Source organism: Crocuta crocuta, unplaced genomic scaffold (genome assembly GCF_008692635.1).
Source record: "Crocuta crocuta isolate KB4526 unplaced genomic scaffold, BGI_CrCroc_1.0 scaffold222, whole genome shotgun sequence".
In the NCBI taxonomy this organism is placed as follows: domain Eukaryota; kingdom Metazoa; phylum Chordata; class Mammalia; order Carnivora; family Hyaenidae; genus Crocuta; species Crocuta crocuta.
The window spans coordinates 377,109-396,989 of record NW_027528806.1 but is presented as its reverse complement, the minus strand read 5'-3'; the positions used below and the strand labels follow the sequence as shown (position 1 = coordinate 396,989).

The 19,881-nt window shown below is 44.5% G+C and overlaps 1 protein-coding gene across 2 annotated transcripts in view; it reads left to right on the top strand.

The window, feature by feature from the left end:
• The window catches only part of RAI14 (retinoic acid induced 14), a 114,616-nt gene that overhangs the window by 49,520 nt on the left and 45,215 nt on the right, over positions 1–19,881 (top strand). For both annotated transcript variants that reach the window (XM_077755816.1, XM_077755815.1), the window contains exon 2: positions 11,904–12,034. In XM_077755816.1, the coding sequence (XP_077611942.1) occupies positions 11,904–12,034 (131 nt within the window). The remainder of the gene's footprint in view (positions 1–11,903; positions 12,035–19,881) is intronic.

Sequence of the window (19,881 nt, the reverse complement as noted above, 5' to 3'; positions counted from 1 at the left end):
GAAGTTTTAAAGTTTGCATTCGTACTTTTTCAAAGAGACCTGGGTGATTCCAAGGTGCAGCCAAATAGGTATGACGCCTGGGCATGATCAGGGCAATAGGCCACCCTGATCTTCTACTCTGTCACTTAAAGTGCACCTAGGCATTTGACTTAAGACTTTATGTATGAAATCATTTCATCTGGATACTTCATGTGCAATCTGTCTTGTTCCACTTGGCTAAAGACCAAAGCTCAGGGGTTGTGGCTGCTTATCACACTCAAATACATGCCAGAAGTACTTATGGCGTGTGCTTGAATTCTAGCCACACATGTCTCCAAGCATGCTGTGTGTGAGGACAGCCTGGCTCAGGCTTTGAGATGATCGTTGCTACATATGTACCTCCCCTTAAGCAATGAATTTTTCTTTCAATAAATCAGATCTCATTTATGTGTGTGTATAATACACACCCACCCACATATACATAAAAATTATATAATTATATAATAAACTATATTAAAATTATAAACGATGGGGCGCCTGGGTGGCTTAGTTGGTTAAGCGTCCGACTTTTGCTTAGGTCATGATCTCGCGGTTCGTGGGTTCCAGCCCCGCGTCGGGCTCTGTGCTGACTGCCAGCTCAGAGTCTGGAGCCTGTTTCAGAGTCTGTGACTCCCTCTCTCTCTGACCCTCCCCTGCTCATGCTGTCTCTCTCTTTCCTAGAAATAAAATAAAACATTTAAAAAAATAAATAAAAAATAAAATTATAAACGAGCTTACTGTTCAAGGAAGTTTACTGTTCTATGAATGCACTTGCAAAAGTAAATCATGCTTTAAATGCCTCTGTAGGACTGCATATTTCTGTATAATCATGAGTCCGCTTTAGGTGTGGTTCCTGCATTTCATAGGGACTTAGAGCCCAGAGTTCTTCATCTCGGTGCCACCAGTCTTACCTTCTGACCCATGTGGCCCATCACGCTGTGCTCTGTGTTCCAGTGTTCCTCAGTGGTGGTGAGCATCCGTGGGAGGCGGGAAGGGTCAGGAGGGGCAAGACTGAAGTAGAAAGGGCCCTGAAGGTCTGGGGTTTGACTTTTGACTCTTCTACTTTCTGGCCTTGTCACTTTGGGTGAAACTTCTATTTTCTGGGCCTCAGTTTCCTTGGCAGTTAAGTAAGGATAATAATACCTACCCCCTGGAATAGTTTATTTCTGTGGTGGCTTAAAATAATGATGAGATATGTATTCTCTCACCGATCTAGAGGTTGGAAATCCAAAGTCAAGGTGGCAGCAGTGCTGTACTCCCTCCAAAAGCTTAGAGAAGCCTCCTTCCTTGCCTCTTCTGGCCCTTGGTGGTTGCCCCTAGTCCTTGGTTAATGGCAGCAAACTCCAATTTGTGCCTCCTTCATCACATGGCCTTCTCCCCTGTCTCCTCTATGTCTTTATCTCTCTCTCCTTGTAAGGACGCCTTTCACCAGACTTGGGACCCACCCTAACTATGATCGCAACTTGATTATACATGCAAAGACCCTATTTAAAAATAGGGTTGCATTCTGAAGTTCAAGGAGGATATGAGTATTATGAGGGCACTAACCAACCCAATGTAGGTGAGTATGGTGACTTCATTCAGCTCTTTATGGCACCTGGAAGGGACGAGCACATAGGAGACATCAGCAAATGATAAGAAGGCATTTAGAAGACTTGACCCATTTGTTCTCCAGCATCATGACCCTTTTCTCAGTTGACCGTCACTGCTGTTTGGCCAAGCTGGGTCACTCTCCTCTCACTTTCTCCACTATCATTTGGGGACCTGTAGGCTGTTTCCTGATATTTCTCCAGGAATTTGGTTCACAACCTCAGTTTTTCCTTTTTGCCATCACTCTAATATTCATACAAATGACTCCTCTAACAACCTGCTTCTGATCTCTAGGAATGTGTCCTAGACTTTCTTATCCCTGATCCCACCATCATTTCATATACCTGCTCATTGGCACCTACTATGCTCTCGATCCCAGAATGGCTGCTTTGCCTGTCTTTCCAGGCTCCAGTCATCAAGCTAACCATCCCTTATTCCCATTCATCCCAGTGCTTCCAGTGAAAAAAATCACACTACCAAATGATTTGCACATGGAGTGTTTCTGCTCTCAGCAGTTGTGAACTCCCTAAGGGCTGAGCTTGCTTCATATCCATCTTTTTATCCCTACACTCCACAGAGCATCTGTCCCCTCCCCTGGCCCAAACACTAAATAAATGAAAGCTTCAACTCCATTGAATTGGTTGGAATTATTTTTTTCCCCCGAGAGGTAAAGTTGGTTTCACCTATTCCCAGACTTACTTCTGCCCCACCTCTGCTTTTACCTCTTGTTACATGATTTTTAAATGTAATGTTTTAACATTGTTCAGCATAGTCCAAGAAAGAAATTTGGTAAGATTTTGGCGACTTTAAGTACATTTGTAGATTGAGACAAAGACATCAGTAAAGAAGGGTTTAATCAACAGTGGCTCCCAAGAAGTAGGAAGAAAACAAAGCTGTTCAATGAAAGCTCTGAATTGAGCCCCCACCATCTGGCAGGCAGTGGGCCAGAGGCCAGGGGTGTAGTGGTGAACAAGACGGATGCTGGCCATTGGCCATATTCTGGAACTCCTAGTCCAGTGGGAGGTCCACAGACCTTTAAAAATACTTCAAAAATACTATTTAATTACAGTTGTGTCAAGTGCTATGGAAGAGAAGCATGAGAGAGCCTAACGAGGGGAACTAACCTGGTCCAGGTGGCTAGGGAGAGCAAGACGCAAGGGGAAGAATGAGTAGGGGATCTTGGTGACGTGGGAGGGGCAGTGAGACCAGCCTGTTTCTAGATGGAGGTGTTTATAATTACGTATTATGTCTATGACACAGAATTTAGCGTTTATGTGGAAAGACCTCAGGAATCATGACCCTGTCCATTAAGGGGAAGGTGATGGATGTCAGGGTCAATAGCTGAGACAGTGTAATCTGCACATATGAATAATCTGAAATAAAGATGTAGGGAGAGAGGAACTCATTTTAAATGAACTTCTTAAGTATTGGTTTGAAGTAACTAAGATTATTGGAAAGCCCTTAACGAAACTGCAGAGCTTGTTAAAATGGTCCAATGTTTATTTCATATTGGTAATTTTCTTGGTTTTCCATGGGCTCTAAGGCATCTCACTGCTTACTAAATATATCTTGTATTTTTCAATCATTGTGTCTTCTCTCCATTAACCTACATATTACTCATGGCAAGGTCTAGTTCATTATCTAGTCAAAAAACCTTCCCTGTCTGCCTAGGTGAAAGTTGACCCTCCCTTCTTTTGTGCTGATTCACCACGTGGCTCACTTTATCATTCCACTATCCTGTTTTGTATTGTTGGCACATTTCTCATACTGCTCTTGTTTATATGTACACTATATGGAAAGTTCAGGAAAGACTTTGCCAACTATGTAAAAAGCACCAAGTAAATAGTTGTTGGGTGAATGAATGAATGTAACAGCTATAGGTTTTTCTGCATAGTCAACACAGGAAAATCTCATTTGGGCCTGAAGCTTGATGGTTTCTTGTCCTCTGTCTTAAAATTTAAAATATATATATATATATATTTTTTTCTGGATGGTACTAATCTGAAAACTTTCCAGTGAAAACACTGCCTCCTTTGTGTAACTTTCATCTTAGACTTAACCAATTATATTGGCAAAACAGTCTGCACTTCATAAACTAGAGGGAGAAATGCAGCATTTCCAAAGGTAAACTCTTAGATAGACTCCTCCAGATGGCCACTCAAAGCGGATCCTTATGCCAGGAGCTATGCTAATTGGTGATAATTAGGGTTTTAATGTCTTCCCTAAAGAAAGTGAAAGAAACTCTTTGTCTTCCTAGATTGCTCTGTGCTGCTGGATTATTTTGGTTGGGTAGATATATAACAAAATGCAAACCTGCCTACCAGCCAGATGTCTGTGACCAAGTTTCCACTGGTTTTTCAGTTCCCAGTGATTAAACCAAAATAAAAGAAGGTGATGCCATGTCTGGCCAACAGCAGAACGTTGCCAGTTGCCAAAGCTCCAGCGTTCATCGTGCAGTTGACATGGTGTCTGCCACCCTTGCAGGGGGCAGACAAGTCTTTCCAAAGGCCAGGCTTCAAGGGAAAACTCTTTAGCGAGTAGTGTCATTTGGAAATGATTTGATGAATAGGAAATGAACAGGCCAGCCATTGAAAATCTCATTTGTGATAAATTAGCAGGAATGTTTGGAGCCTACATTGAAGGTAAAGTCTGCCTTTCCCACGTGCTGCCCTTCATAGCTGACACATTACACATGTCTCCGGAGCACAGCATATGGCTTCCTGAACTTGCAAATGTGGCTTCAATGTGCTCTGTTGAAATAGCATCTGTTTAAGCAGTCTCCTGGAAAACTGAGCCGTGTTCAATAAAATAGTTAATTTCATGTCTGTGAATGTTTTCTCCAGAGTCCTTTAAAATGTTATTTTTAGGGGCTATAGTAGAAAGTTTGCAAATTTAAATTTGCAGGAAGGCATTATCTGCCTCTGAAAGGGTAACTGGCCATCAGTCCTAAGTTGTAAATATCAAAAGATTCATAGAGCATGAATCATGAAGAAACAGTGTGGAAGACCTAATTCAATTATAATAGTCACCAGTTTTTGAGTGCCTACTGTGTTCTAAGCCCTTCATGTACGTTATATTTAATTCTCAGGATAATTTGCAAGGAGGAGAGATCCCTCCCATTTTATAGATAAAGAAATAGTCTCAGAGATGCCCATAACCTGCTCAAGACCACGTAGGTGGGAGGTGGTGAGTTCGAATTTTAAGTCAAAAACTTGAAACTCTGAAGCCGGTCTCTTTTTCTACACAGGAGTTGTTAGCTTACGGATGGACTGGGGAGAGGGGTTTTAGCCAAAGACCCCTGAGAAATTGTATGTGAACTCTTGCATGTTTTTGCATTATTCTGAGGAAAGTCCATAACTTTTGCAGATTCTCCAAGGGACCATCTAAAGAAGCCGATTTTGGCACCAGCCTGCCTCCATTTTAGACATGAGGAAATAGTGAGTGAGAACACAAACTGTCCAGAGGCACTTGGTGCACTGTTGATTTGACCAGAAAGTGAACCACGGTCTTCTTTCTAAACTCTGTACATATGTGTGTAATAAATTACATATGGAGAAAAGTGCACAAAACAAGAATGTAGCATTTAACAAGGAACCTCTGTGGAGCCACTAACCAGGTCATGAACTAGAGCACGGGACCCTGAAGTACTCCCAGGTGTCCCTCCCTCATCAAATGGCACATCCTCGCTCCCAACCACTTTCCTGACTTTTAGGGTAGCCTTGTCCTTGCTTCTCTTCATGGTTTTACCATCCGGGCTTGCATCCCTCAACAGTAGGGATCCATCTTCCCCGTGTTCATCTTCATATACATGGCGGCAGGCTCTGCTCTTCTGTGTCTTGTTCTCTCAGCAGTATTGTTGTTAGTCTCCTTGTTGCATGAAGTTCTAGTTCATTCCGTTGCTTGATGCTTATACTGTAATTTATCTTCTGTTATTGGATATTTGATTAGTTTTGCCTATTCTGAGCAATGCTTTTGTTAACATTCTCAATCACATTCTCAATCACCCGCAGCCCCCCAGGAAAGCATAATATGGATTAAACTTTTGTTGAAAACAAAATACCTACCAGGACAGAGGCAAGAATCTTTCTCCTTTCTCACCTCCTTCCCTTACTGCTGTGGGGGGTAGCCTTTGCATATGTTCCGCTTGTCCCCAAACTTGGAATAAGACTCAAAGAGCACACTTGAACCTGAGTCCAGGATGCTGCCAGATCACTAAGAGTAGAGTCTCCAGGATAAGGCATGGGCACCTGCACCGTTAACATGTACCAGGTGATTCTTGGGACTGGGAGACGCTGGATTCCTGCCAATGAAATGATAAGACATGGCTCCGTAGTTATAAAGAGATTCAGAAAAAGTGTACACACGATTAAAATACTGGAAGATTGGCCTACGAAAATTTAAGGGAGTAGAAAAGTTAAGGGAGTTGGATTTATTAGCCTATAAAAAATGGAAACATGATTAAATAGTTATTTGCAAAAAAATGAAAGTTTTATAATTGAAAAAAAAGTTTTCTAAGTTAAGAGAGAGTTAGGTTGATCAGAAGGAGGAAAGTCCTGCTAAAACCAACAACAGAACCAGCATTTGCTATGCACTGCAGGGGTGAGAAATAAAGTCAGAGCCTTCAGGGAGCCGAAGGCCGGGAAACAAAACAGGCACACACCGCGCTCTGTAACAAAAGCCAGGACACAGTATTTCATCAAGTCTAGACTGTGGGCTTCAGTCAGAGGAGTAGGCGGCCCTTAGGGACACTGTGGAGGAGAGAAGCAGAGAGAGGTCACCATGAAAAAGTTGATGAGCCTGCAGGGCTTGAGGTAGGCTTTAGAAGGAAGCATCTTCAGAGGCAGTTGGATGACAGAACATTCTAAAGCAGTGGCATCCGGTGCAGTTTATTGAGATTCCCCAGGAAAAGTACATATTTTATATCACCACCCTGGACACAGATACATAATCAAAAGCTTTATAAAACATTGAACTTTATTAAATAAGATGCATCTGATGTTTGCCTTTTTTCCCCCCCCCCAATTCATTGTTTTAAATGTCGGATTAACCTGCTCATAGGTGGAAAATCCCATTCTGAGGGGACCAGGAGCCCAGTGTGGAGGCAGAGCTAAGCTGCCCTACAGAGGAAATGCCAGTTAGAGGAGGGGATTTCCATGGGAGGGGGTGAGGGGCTGGGATGTTGTTTGTGTGGCGGTGGTCTCCAGAAGGCTTCCCCAATTCCAGAGTCTGAGTGGATTACTTTGGGTTGTTATGGCAAAATTTCACACTTCACCTATCACAAGGTCTACTTTTTACGCAAAACACTGTGGGCACCACATGGCTTTCTTTATGCCCACAACCAATTCTCCAGCTCTTCCAGCACCAACTAGGTGTCCAGTGATGCAGTTCAGTTCTGACACCAATGGTCTGGAGGTAACATGGATCCCACAGTGAAGGACTCAGTCTCACAAAACGGCTCCCACTTCAGACGCCGTCTGCAAGTCCTGGGCCAACCGCATACCTGACCAGCTAGCTGTAAAGTCGGAGTCCGAGGGTGGAGGTTCCCACAGCCCGCTCCTCGGGTTTGATAATTTGCAAGGGTGGCTCACAGAACTCAGTTCTTACTATTATAAGTTTATTATGAAGGATTACGAATCAGGAACAGCCAAATGGAAGGAATGCACAGGGCAAAGTAGGGGACGTGTGTACGGGTGCGTCCGGGGAAAGCTGCTCCTCTCTCCAGCATCATCCTCCCAGCACCTCTNGAATCAGGAACAGCCAAATGGAAGGAATGCACAGGGCAAAGTAGGGGACGTGTGTACGGGTGCGTCCGGGGAAAGCTCCTCTCTCCAGCATCATCCTCCCAGCACCTCCATGTGTTCATCAACCTGGAAGCTTCCTGAACCCTATGGTTTCAGGGTGGTTTAGGGCTTTTTATGGAGGTTCCATTATGTAGGCATGGTGGATTGACTCAGTCTCTAACCCCTCTCCCTTCCCTGGAGGTAGGGGTGGGGCTGGGGCTGAAATTTCTTTTCTTTTTTTAAAAAATTTTTTAATGTTTTTTATTTTTAATTTATTTCTGATAGAGACAGCGTGAGCAGGGGAAGGTCAGAGAGACAGGGAGATACAGAATCTGAAACAGGCTCCAGGCTCGGAACTAGCTGTCAGCACAGAGCCCGATGTGGGACACGAACCCACGAACCGAACTGTGAGATCATGACCTGAGCTTAACCCACTGAGCCACCCAGGCACCCCTGGGGCTGAAATTTCTAACCCTCTAATTTACATGGTTGATTCCCCTGGCAACTACCTGCTGGGGCCGGGTTTTTGGGGGGGAGGGGGTGATGTCATGTCATTAACATAAACTCATGAAGGGGAGTTTATTATGAATAACAAAAGACAGTCTTCACCCCTATCACTCAGGAAATTCATGGATTTTAGAAGTTCTAGTGCTAGGAATCAGGGACAAGGACCAAGTCTATAATTCTTACATCACAATATCACAACTTATTTATCTGATCAGCCCTACTGTTGGACAGTATATTGGCCCAGGTAACTTTTTAAGATTCCTTTTGGTGCTTGGTTTCAATTTAGTACCACTCAGCAGAGGGATAGAGGCGGGTGAGAAGAATTTGCTCCTAGATTCTCAAGAGCAATGACATTATTAAACATCTGTTTTATTTCATTTTGCAGATGGCCATGGAATCTTTGGTATGGAATGTAGTGCCGGGTAGAATGGTTGTCTAGGAGAAAATACAAGGGCTATCTCCATGGGCAAGTATAGGAGAGGAAAGCAATAGCACCTTGAATACCATGCTTTCTGGAAGAAACCTGGTATGACCTGTTGTGCATATCAGAACTACCCATAGTATAACTAGCTGGCTGGCCTGGGACTAGAGAGCTCTGTCACATTAGCATCCCCTCCTTAGAGGACTGGCCAGCAGTCTGGGTAATGTGTTTTCAGAATCTGGATTCCTGGCTTAGAGGACGAATTAGGATACCTTTTGACTCCACTTTTAGCATAACTTGTGTGAGAATTTTAAGAGTAAACTCTCACTTTCTATCCTCATTTCCCAACCAATGATCTACTTTCTCCCCTAGTTTCTTCCTCAGGTGTGCCCCTATCTTCCCCATGTTTTCTGAACTGGTCTCTTGGCTCAGACTCTAAGGCCATATGTACATAGTGCCCATCTGTTTCCTCCCTGCTGCTGACTAGGAATCCCGTCTGCAGCATATACAGGTTGAATGGGGGTATAGGTTATTTATTAAATCTTTGTGTGTGTAGCCTTGTTCTCTTTGCCTTATCTGTTCTAACAGAAAAGTAACTTCTGGGCTGCACTGAAGAGAAACTAGATAAAAGGGAAGAATTTTAGACCTCAATGTGCCATTGACCTTGTCCTTCAGAGGGTGGGGGAGAGGGGATGTTTCTTGCTGTGTCCTATAGAAATTGAACTCCCTAAATATCCACATGTAACTAATTTTAGGGAACCCCTACAACTAGTTTTTCTCTACCCAAGAGTTGAGTGCCTTCGTGGCACTGAAAAGGAAAATCCTTTCATGTGGCTTTTCTTTGCTTAAGTACTTTCGATCATATCCTCTGAGGTTTAATATCCTTTTGATCTTCTCCAGTTTTAATTTGGTCAGTTTAAATTAGGGAAGGATTTAAAGACAACACTAACAATGTAGATTTGGGAATGTAGATGGGAATCATTGGTCCTGAATGTACTTTATACATTTTTTGTTTTGTTTTAGCTTGTAAAATGCTGTCTGGGGGAAATAAACCTAAGTCTGCTTCTTGGTGATTGCTATAATTTGCTCTTAAGTAAAGCTTCCTATCCTACCACCAAATGCTTCTGCCTCGGGTGGTATATTTACTGTGTATTGTGTTCTTCTGCAGTAGGGAACCTGATTTGTCTTTGAACATAAACCTAATGCCATCTTTGTGAGTGTATTGATAGTTGTAGAAGTTGTAGTTATAGATAGTTGTAGAAGTTGGATGACATTGGCTTAGGCACATGCTTACCTTGTTAAAAATATTTACAGAGCCATCATGTAGAGCTACACCATTCTATATGATAGCCACTAGCTACTGGCACTTGAAGTCTAAAATCAAGGTTAAAAAGTCAGCTCCTCAGGCAAACCATGAGAGACTCTTGAATGCTGAGAACAGACTGAGGACTGATGGGGGCTGGGGGGGGGATGGGCATGGAGGAGGGCACTTGTGGGAATGAGCACTGGGTGTTATATGGAAACCAACCTGACAATAAACTATTTGTAAAAAAAAATAAACAACAAAACACTTATATGATGAATGTATTAAAAAAAAAAAAAATCAGCTCCTCAGTCACACAAGCCACATTTTCAGTGCTCAGTAGCCAGATGTGGTTAATATTATATTNGGGGCCGTCCTATGCATTGTATAATGTTTAGCAGCAACACCCCTGGTCCCACCTACTGGATACCACTAGCGCCTCATCACAAGAATCAAAAATGTCTGCAGAGATTGCCAGATGTCCCCTGAGGAACAAAATGATCCCTGATTGAGGGTAACTTGCCTGTTTGTCCAGTGCAGATGTAAACTATTTCTATCTTAAAAAGATAGCACTGTTCTAGAATAATCTCTAGCCAAATTTGGTTGGGAAGCATTTTATAGATTATGTATTTTGAGCTTTAGAGGAAGAATGACAGTAGTCGTCTGGTCCAAAATCTTGAACAACTGAGGCCCTGAGAGGTTTTGGGTGACTTGAGGTCTATAGCATGGAAGTATCAATCTAGAGTTCTGGAATTCTAGTTCATGCAGCCTAGCCTACAGACTTCTGATTTTTATTTAAACCTAGCTCCTCATTCCTGTGTTCTTGTACTCTGTGGTGGCCATGGGGGAGGAGAGAGCACTGAGAAGTGGGAGTGGCCCAGTCTTGAGACTCTCAGAGAAGTAAATTCCTTACCTAAACCCTGTACACGTCTATTTTACCCCTCCGTGGCTTTGGCTTTCTCTCAGGCCCTGCCTCTATGCGAGGATGGAGGGGTGCCTAGGACATCTTGTGGCTCTACCCTTGCTGTATCAGAAGGTGGAGCCCCATTGGGTTTCCCAGTTCCATCAGTGCAGAGAGATTGGGAACATGCTCCTTGGGCCATGGAAGACTAGTCCTGTAAAATTCTCTCTCATTAACTGTTAAATTTCCAGGGTCTCCTCTGTCTGCCTGTATTCAGTGGTCCATGGCAAAACCTTTAAAATGAAATGCCTGGAGGTTGTTATCTTCAGAGGCCACAGGAAGCAGAGAAACTATAGAGCTGAATGTAGAAAGTTTGGGGGAGGGAGAAGGAATCTCTTCAAGGGTCTTGGTATCCATAGCAGCAGGGACCAGAAAGTAGGTTTAGGTGGGAGAGGTGTGGAGGGCAGGCCGGCCCACAGAGTGACCCAGGGGCTTTGATGCGCCTCCGGGATGTTTTGTCCCTGCATTACACCTTTCTGTGACTCTTCTTCAGTCACTGATTTTATTCTTTCACTCCTCTGCTCCAAAGCCTTCAGTGGCTCACTGTTACCTTTTCACGTGTGAAACTTCTTGGTCTTATACTCAAGGCCCATTTGCGCTTACATGGAGATCTTCTGTTTTCCTTTGTAAGAGTAGAAACCAGCTTTTATGCACATGAAAGCTTTCCTGTTACTGTGGTTTGTAGAATTAATTCTGTTGAGGTTGGGGGTTAGCAGTGGGGGAGGCTTGGCTCAAAGCTGTTTGATGTCCAGTAGCTTGCTCAGGAAGAAGTTTTGTTTCTGATGAAACTTTGTAGAGTCCATAGCCTGGACAACTACTTAAAATCATTACACAGCTCAAGTCCTTGGGCCCAGTGACCAGGCCAGAAAGACCAACAGTGAACGCGGATAAAGTTTTGTACGTAAATAAACCATCGAGTAACCTTGAGCTGTTGGCCAGTTTGGGTGTCTACACTGCAGGCCCAGTGAGCTGTGGACCAGGTCAAAGGCCAGTATTCTGAGGAGCCAGCTGTCAGAGTTTAGCCAGCAACAAGCTAATGTGTAAACTGGCCTCAAGGCCTTTTTAAACTGCTTCATTTTCCCAGCGTCAGTGAAGAGAGGGACTTTAGTTCAGAGTTTGCCAGCCAGCTGCCGTCTCATTGAACTGTTGATGTTTTCTTTTGGGAAGCCGGTCTTCCTGAGTGTCTCCACGGTGAAGGGGAAGGTATCTGATCTGGGGGCAGGTTTTGATTTCAGTGACTGGATGACTGGGGTGGGTCCCGCCGGTCAGCATGGCTGCGGCCTCTGTCATTCACTAATTCTGCGTCTCCCCTTTGCTCCACAGACCAACGAGTGGAACAAGAATGATGACCGGCTGCTACAGGCCGTGGAGAATGGAGATGCGGAGAAGGTGGCCTCCCTGTTGGGCAAGAAGGGAGCCACTGCCACCAAGCAGGACAGCGAGGGCAAGACCGCGTAAGCTAAAAAGATCAGTTTCTAACCGTAGCAGTTCTGGGTTCTTAGTATTCTCTGGAAGCCTGGGGATCCATAGGGGAACTTCGCAAGTGTGGGTAAGGGGCCTTTATGAAACTCCGCCACCCCTCCTACCCCGCCATGTCAAAATATGGAAGAGGCTATTTTAATTTGGTTCCTATCTCCCCAAGTGTCAAGTTACACATTGGGCTTTACCGTGGATGGCTAGATTTGTTTCAGGTACAACTGGAGGCAGTACCAGAGAAGAAATAGCGTGAAGATTGCAACTCACTGATAGGTAGAAAAGGAGTTCTGTCCTACATTAGAAGCAGCATGAGAGAGGGTGTTTTTTTATTTAAACCCTCAAACCTTACTATTTACGTTATTATTTCTTTTAAAACCGCTTCCTTAATGTAGATCAATAATTACATGAGTACTGTGAATTTTGCATAATTTGCCATTTGTGGTAATCTTGCCCACCATAATTAAAATTACATATTTAATGTTTAAGAGAGTGTGTGTGTGTGTGTGTGTGTGTTTATTTGTATCTATCCTTACTCTGGTCATATTGTAGAGAGATCATTGATTTTATAGCTAAATAGACTTCTAATCTGGACCTAATCTAATCACTTATGGATTGTGTGGCCTTTTTTTTTTTCTTAAGTTGATTTATTTATTTTGAGAGAATGAGAGAGAGAGACAGAGAGAGTAGGGAAGGAGGAGGGAGAGAGGGGGAGAGAGAGAGAGAGAGAGAGAGAGAGAGAGAGAGAGAGAGAGAGAATCCCAAGCAGTGTCTGTGCTCCTTGTATGGACCCCAGCTTGGGGCTTGATCTCATGAACCATGAGATCATGACCTGAGCCGGAATCAAGAGTCAGACACTTGGAGCACCTGGATGGCTCAGTCAGTTAAGCATCCAACTTCAGCTCAGGTCATTCTCTCACAGTCCATGAGTTCGAGCCCCACATCAGGCTCTGTGCTGACGACTCAGAGCCTGGAGCCTGCCTCAGACTGTGTCTCCCTCTCTCTACTCTTCCCCTGCTCATACTCTATCTCTGTCTCTCTGTCTCTCTCTCAAAAATAAACATTAAAAAAAATTTTTTTTTAAAAGATGCTTAACTGACTGAGCCACCCAGCTGCCCCAAATTGTGTCATCTTTCAATCTTAATTTATTAAATTTAAATTGGAGATGATGATATTTGACCCCTAGGGTAGTTATGAATATAAAACAAGGTACCAAGTTGGGTTGGGTACCTCCAGAAGCAAGTTCTGAGACAATGATTTGAGTGTAAGTAGTTTCCATAGCTAGTGATCCCCGGAGCACACAGGGAAGGACTGAAACCTACATGGTGTGTTATTGACAGGTTACTGCTGTGGGCAGCTGGAACCAGCCCTTCCGAAGACCTGGGAGTCTCTTGAGACTCAGAGCAGGGGTTGGCCAACTGTGGCCCGCAGTCTGTCTTTGTAAATAAAGTTTTATTGGGATGCAGTGAAATCCATTTATTTAGCATTGCCTGTGGCTGCTTCTGTACTGCAGAGGCAGATTGGAGCAGTTAAGACAAAGTCTCTGGTGCCCAAATCCTAACATTAACTCTCTGGCCCCTTGCAGAGCTAGTTATCCTACCCAAGGGGTAAGGAAACTGGGGTGTGTGTTCCCAATCACTTGTCCCTCCAAGGCTGAGTGCTGGTCCTAGGGCCCATAATGCTCATGGGCAGAACAAGCTCAAGAGGTTATGAAAGGGGCACCTGTAGCTTTATACACCATATGTGAAGAGCTAGCAGTGGCCACAGTAGGTACTGATGAAGCCTGTTCCCTTTCCTTCTTATCCTGGATGAGTGGTTCTCAATCCTGGCAACTCCTACATTAGAGTCACATGGGGTACTTTTTTTAATGTTTGTTTATTCTTGAGAGAGAGAGTGTCTGAGCTGGGGAAGGGCAGAGAGAGGGGGACACAGAATCTGAAGCAAGCTCCAGGCACTGCTGCCAGCACAGAGTCTGATGTGGGGCTCAAACTCACTAACTGTGAGCTCATGACCTGAGCCAAAGTCGGATGCCTAACCGACTGAGCCACCCACGCACCCCACTGGGGCACTTTAAAAAAAATATATTGTTCCCATGTCCACCCCACATGTTTGGAAACATTTTGTGGAGAGGTCCAGGAGTCAATATTTTTAAAAGTATCCCATGAAGGTTTCACCGGAGAGAACAATCATCTAGAAACTAGGTGGGGTCTGGATTGAAGGATAGATAGAAGAAAAGGCAGACTTTCAGAAGATTGAGTAGCACATTTGAACAAATTTTTGTCAATGACATTGTCCTGGAAGCCACTGAATCCCGTAGCATGGACCCCAGGTCTGTCGTTTGAGGAGCCACACAACAGCATACAGACCTGTGCTCTCTCTGGGCAGCAGGCTGGTTGGTCTGCAGGGGGATGGGGGGGCGGGGAGGTGTTCTCACTCAGATTAGGCTCCGGTCTTCTAGGAGTTGGGCTTGTCCTCTCTGCCAAAGCCCCAGCCTGGGCTCCCCACCGTCAGCCTCAGTTTGACTTTCCACCTTTGCAGAGGCCTGTCTCCCAGGTGTGGAGCCCAGGGCCATATCCCTGCGGCTTCTCACTTGGTAATCAGGACTCCTAATAGCAAGCAGGCTTTACTTGTTGGCTACTGTTTTGTTGAGCAAGCTGCTTACTCAACGTTCTAAAACTTTTAGTTCTCAATCCTCTTGCACTCCAGATTGGAATTTCCTTGACTAAAGGGACTGTCTCTTTGTAACTCCTCGCTGTACTTACGTCATCTACCCACCACTGTTCCGCTTGTACGTATGTACTCACAAAATACTTGTCCAATGAGTTAGTTACCCTTTTACCAGGATGCCCCATTTGGAGTCAGTGCTTTCAAAGCCCCAGTGGCAGAAGTCATAGTGTTAAAGCTGTCCTGAGATTTTTGGTGGTAGGCTGCTGCTTGTCCCCCCCTACAGCTTTCTGGGCTCCTGCTGCTCCCAGCTCAGCTCTGCAGGCGCCTGCACAAGGCAGCCTGTGATAGCCATCCCAGAGAGCGGGCACACAGGCTTCTGATAGCTTTGTCTAAGACCACACTCACTAACAAGAAGATAGAAAATTTAGGTTAGCAGCTTAGCCACAATTGTGATCACCTTCACAGATTTGCGGCTTTTGGGGCGGAGTGCAGTTAAGCACCTGACTCTTGATTTTTGCTCATGTCATGATCTCATGGTTCACGAGTTCAAGCCCAGCGTGGAGCTCAGAGCTGCCAGTGCAGAGCCTGCTTGGGATTCTCTCTCTTTCTCTCTCTACCCCTCCTCCACTTCTCTCTCTCTCTCTCAAAAATAAATAAACATTAAAAAATAATTTGTACCTTTTGCTAGTAAGACATTTATCACATGTAGGGTAGATGGCCAGGCAGTTAATTTATCTCTTTTTTATTGTGGGAAAATATACATAACATAAACTGTACCACTTTAACCATTTGAAAGTATGGATTTCATTAAGTACACTCATAATGTTGGGCAGGCATTTGTCATTTAGTCCCAGAAATCTTTCATCCAAAAGGAAACCCTGTACTCTGTAAGCAGTGACATACCTCAGCCTCCCACCACCGCCCTGGCAAACGCTCATCTGATTTCTGTCTCTTCTGTCTCTGAATTTGCCTGGTCTGGGTATTTCATGTAAATGGCATCATGCTTTTGGGGTGTGTGTGTGTGAGTGAGTGAGTGTGTGTGTGTGTGTGTGTGTGTGTATCCAGAGTGTAGTTTTCACGGTTCATCCTGCTGTAGCCCGGGTCAGCACGTCAGCCTTCTCTTCTGTGGAAACTTTTCCTGTCCCATTCTTCCCATGTGCATTGGTTTGGTAGTCTGCCACGCCGGTAATGACCTACGAGAGGTTCTGGGTCCATGACAGACCAGTGTCGGGGGGTCCCCTCTACCGAAGCCCTTGGCTCCTCTGGCCCCTTGGAGGTTGCCAAGCCAGCATTTGTTTGTGGACGTGTGTGGAGCGATTTGCAGTGTCTCTAAAGGGTGAGGCCGGGTCACACACTTGGAAGTCAGGTACCTGACTCTACTTGGTCTCATTCTCTGCTGACTCGTTTAGGTTTACTCTCTGAGTTTTACGCCTCCCTGTCCAAATTCGGCTGGAGACCTCTTCCTAGCGAGCTTTTGCAATAACCCATTTTGTAATTTTGTTCAGTGATGCACGATGCTTCCCTATTGCCTGACCATCTGGAGTCCTGGTCTGGGCTTTCAAGGCCCTCTCACCAGCCCTGCCAATACTTCACCGAACGTTCTCTTGCCCGTGCCTTCCACTGGTGCTGGGGCTGTGGGCTCCTTGCCCTCCCCTCATGTTTGCCCAGGTTCTGTATCCAGTTCAGAATGCTTCCTCTGTGATGTTCTCCGTCATTTTAAAATTTTCCTTCTCTTTGAAATGCTGGAATCTTGGGGCACCTGGGTGGCTCAGTCGGTCAAGCATCCGACTTCAGCTCAGGTCATGATCTCACAGTTCGTGGGTTCGAGCCCCGCGTCAGGCTCTGTGCCTGACCGCTAGCTCAGAGCCTGCACCATCCCCTGCTCATGCTATCTCTCAGAAATAAATAAAACATTAAAAAATTTTTGAAAAAAATGAAATAATGGAATCTTGATTTATAACTTGATACGTTTTATTGTACTGAAAGAATAAAGTCAGAAAAGTCTCTACTACTTAAAAAAAACTTTGCTTTCTGAAAGAAAGACTTGAATCCCTTACAACACAGTATGCTCCCTGAAGACCAGGACCATGTGATTTTTGTTGTTGTGTTGGTCTCTCCCATAGTTCCCAGCATAGAAGATAGGCATTCACTCCGTATTTGTGGATGTGACTTTTTGGCATGAAGAAAACACTCTTTTTGTTAATGATATCTCATGGGTAAATTAATTAGGACCAGATTAAGTTGGGGTTCAAGAAGAAAAGGGCCATCCTGGTGAATGTCACAACCTGTCATTTCTCTTCTCCCAACTTCCAGTACAATTTAAGTAAATACTCAGCCTTTACTACCTAGAGAACCAGATGACCCAGAAAATCCCAAGAATGAAGTGGCAAAGGCAGCCAGCCATCTTGGCGGACATTCTCCAGAAGCCTCTATAACCCAAGGTCAATAACCAGAAGGGCGGTTTGGTTGTTCTTCAGACTTTCAGTTTCTTTCTGGCATATTTCCTTTAGGGAAAGATAAGAAACTTTGAAAATTTTCCCCTTCTAAAACTAATCAAAGAGGGGTTAAAAAAAAAAAAGCAATTGAAGGACTGGAATTCATTTAGGAACAAGTAAGAGAAGGGTGCTGTCTTGGGTCAGAAGAGAACAAAATAGAGCAAGGCACAGAGTTAGAGCTACAGCCTGTGTTTATGAAGGCTTGGCTTCCCTTGACCCATCTGTTCACTTTCCCTGGTGGAGGTAAGGATGTGGGAGGATCTCATTGCTCTAAAACCTCTTACCATGGAACAGTCTAATTGTTTCAAGATGTTTCCCCCTACTTTTAGATGTGCATTTAATTAACATTACGTATGTTTGTCTTAGGAACAACCAGACTAAATAAAATCACTGTTGGGACGATAGTATTTGAAGAAATACCACCCAGGCATGTGTGTGTACACACACACACACACACACACACACAGTCTGCATACATAGCCCACTTTTCAGATACCTGATCTTTTAGGTTTTGAAAGCAAAAACTTGTGCAAGTATCTTTAGATGAGTCTGTGGAGCTTAAATGTAAAATAAGGGAGGTAGTCCTTGAATTCTGCAAATCCGGACAGTAAGGGGCTTCTCTGCCTTCTGGCTGGTTGCACTCCTTTCCTGTTTCCTCAGAGCAGAGATATAGCCATTCAGTCTTAGAAATCAAGTCCTGCCACCTGGGCCATGTTTTCCAGATCTCACGTAGAGCTGCCACGTTAGTTTACCTACAACTGCTACATACTTCATGTGTAATCACGGCCTCCTTCCCGGCAGAATCACCTGCATCTTTCCTAAAACTTGCTGGTATTTGACAGAGGGATAAACTGAATGGTAGAATTGCTGTGTTGCATATCCACTTTACTTTTCATCATGCAGATTTTTGAAGATGACAAAACCTCTGTCCTACCTTGCAAATATGCCCAGATGTTTGTTTAATTAATCTGCCAGTGGGGAGGTACTCCCTTCCCTGTATCTGAAATATTCCAGAGATTGCCTGGGTGGCTCAGTCGGTTAAGCATCTGACTCTTTGGCTCAGGTCATGAGCCCCACATCAGGCTCTGTTCTGACATTGTGGAGCCTGCTTGGGATTCTCTCTCTCTTCCTCTCTCTTGGCCCCTCCTGCGTGCTCGTTCGCTCTCTCTCTCTCTCTCTCTCTCTCAAAATAAATTTAAAAATAATAATAAAACATTAAAAAATGTTCTAGACTCTTGTAAGCATATACAGAAGTAGGAGGAGGAAATATGGTCTTTGCCTACAAAATGCATGGCATCTAGTGGAGAATAATTAAGTGCTGATATATAAAATACTAACTGGGAGAGTTTCAAGATAGAGGGAGATGGTGAATCACTGGAGTAGCCAAGAAATGCTTCCTGCCTGAGGTGTGATGTAGGATGGCCTTGAAAAGTGAATGAGGGTGCGGTGGGTAAGGGGGGTGAGGACAGTATAGCTCTTGATCACAGCATGAATAGACCAGCAGGGACACCATAGTTATTGTTTCCTTCCCTTTGTCCATGAACTTATTGTGGCTTCAGTTCAGGGCCCCACTTGACACTAGGTCTGTGGTTCTTAACCCAACTCCCATTATGGTCACCTGGACAGCTTTGAAAACTGCTGGTGTCACACTCAAGAGACATCTATGTAGGTGGTGGCCAGCACAGTGTGGGNCTTGACACTAGGTCTGTGGTTCTTAACCCAACTCCCATTATGGTCACCTGGACAGCTTTGAAAAATGCTGGTGTCACTCAAGAGACATCTATGTAGGTGGTGGCCAGCACAGTGTGGATAAGGGGTTTTTAAAAGCACTCAGGTAATTCGAATGGCCCGCCAAACTGAGAACTCCTGTGTTAGATGGTCTGCAGTGAGACACCAGGGTCCTTGGCCCATGACGTCCCAACGGGCTTTACTCAGTGCTAGGTTCCACGCGGGCTGAGGAAGGCCCAGGGAGCCCCGGTGATTCCCCCACCCACCCTGACCCCAGCATACACACATGTACATATATGTATCCATAATGCTGGTGCACAAATTAAAATGGCAAATTTGGGCTTAAAATGAAGTAACATAATACACAGGGGTTTTAAAGAGAAACAGTGTTGTACTTTAAAGCTGAACAGACCTTAGTGCAAAATTGTGGTTTAGAAGGAAGACTTGAGGGGCGCCTTTGTGGCTCATTCGGTTAAGCATCTGACCCTTGATTTCAGCTCAGGTTATGATCTCACGGTTTGGTCCGTTAGATCAAGCCCCCGGTCCGGCTCTGTGTTGGGGAGCCTGCTTGGGATTTTCTCTCTCTCTCCCTCCTTCTCTCCCTCCCTCTCCCTCTCTCTCTCTCTCTCTCAAAATAAATAAACTTAAAAAGGAGGACGACTCGAAACCACAGGAGTGCAAATTGATGAGAATAGATTTGGAAATTAAGAGCTACGTTGATACAGGCACCTGGCTGGCTCAGAAGGTGGAGCATGTGACTCTTGATCTCAGAGTCATGAGTTCAAGCCCCGTGTTGGGTATATAGAGATTACTTAAAGATAAATCTTTTTTTTAATTTTTAAAAAAAATCTTTACTTTTTTGAGAAAGAGAGCACACACAAGTGGGGGAGAGGCAGAAAGAGAGGGAGACACAGAATCCAAAGTAGCCTCCAGTCTCT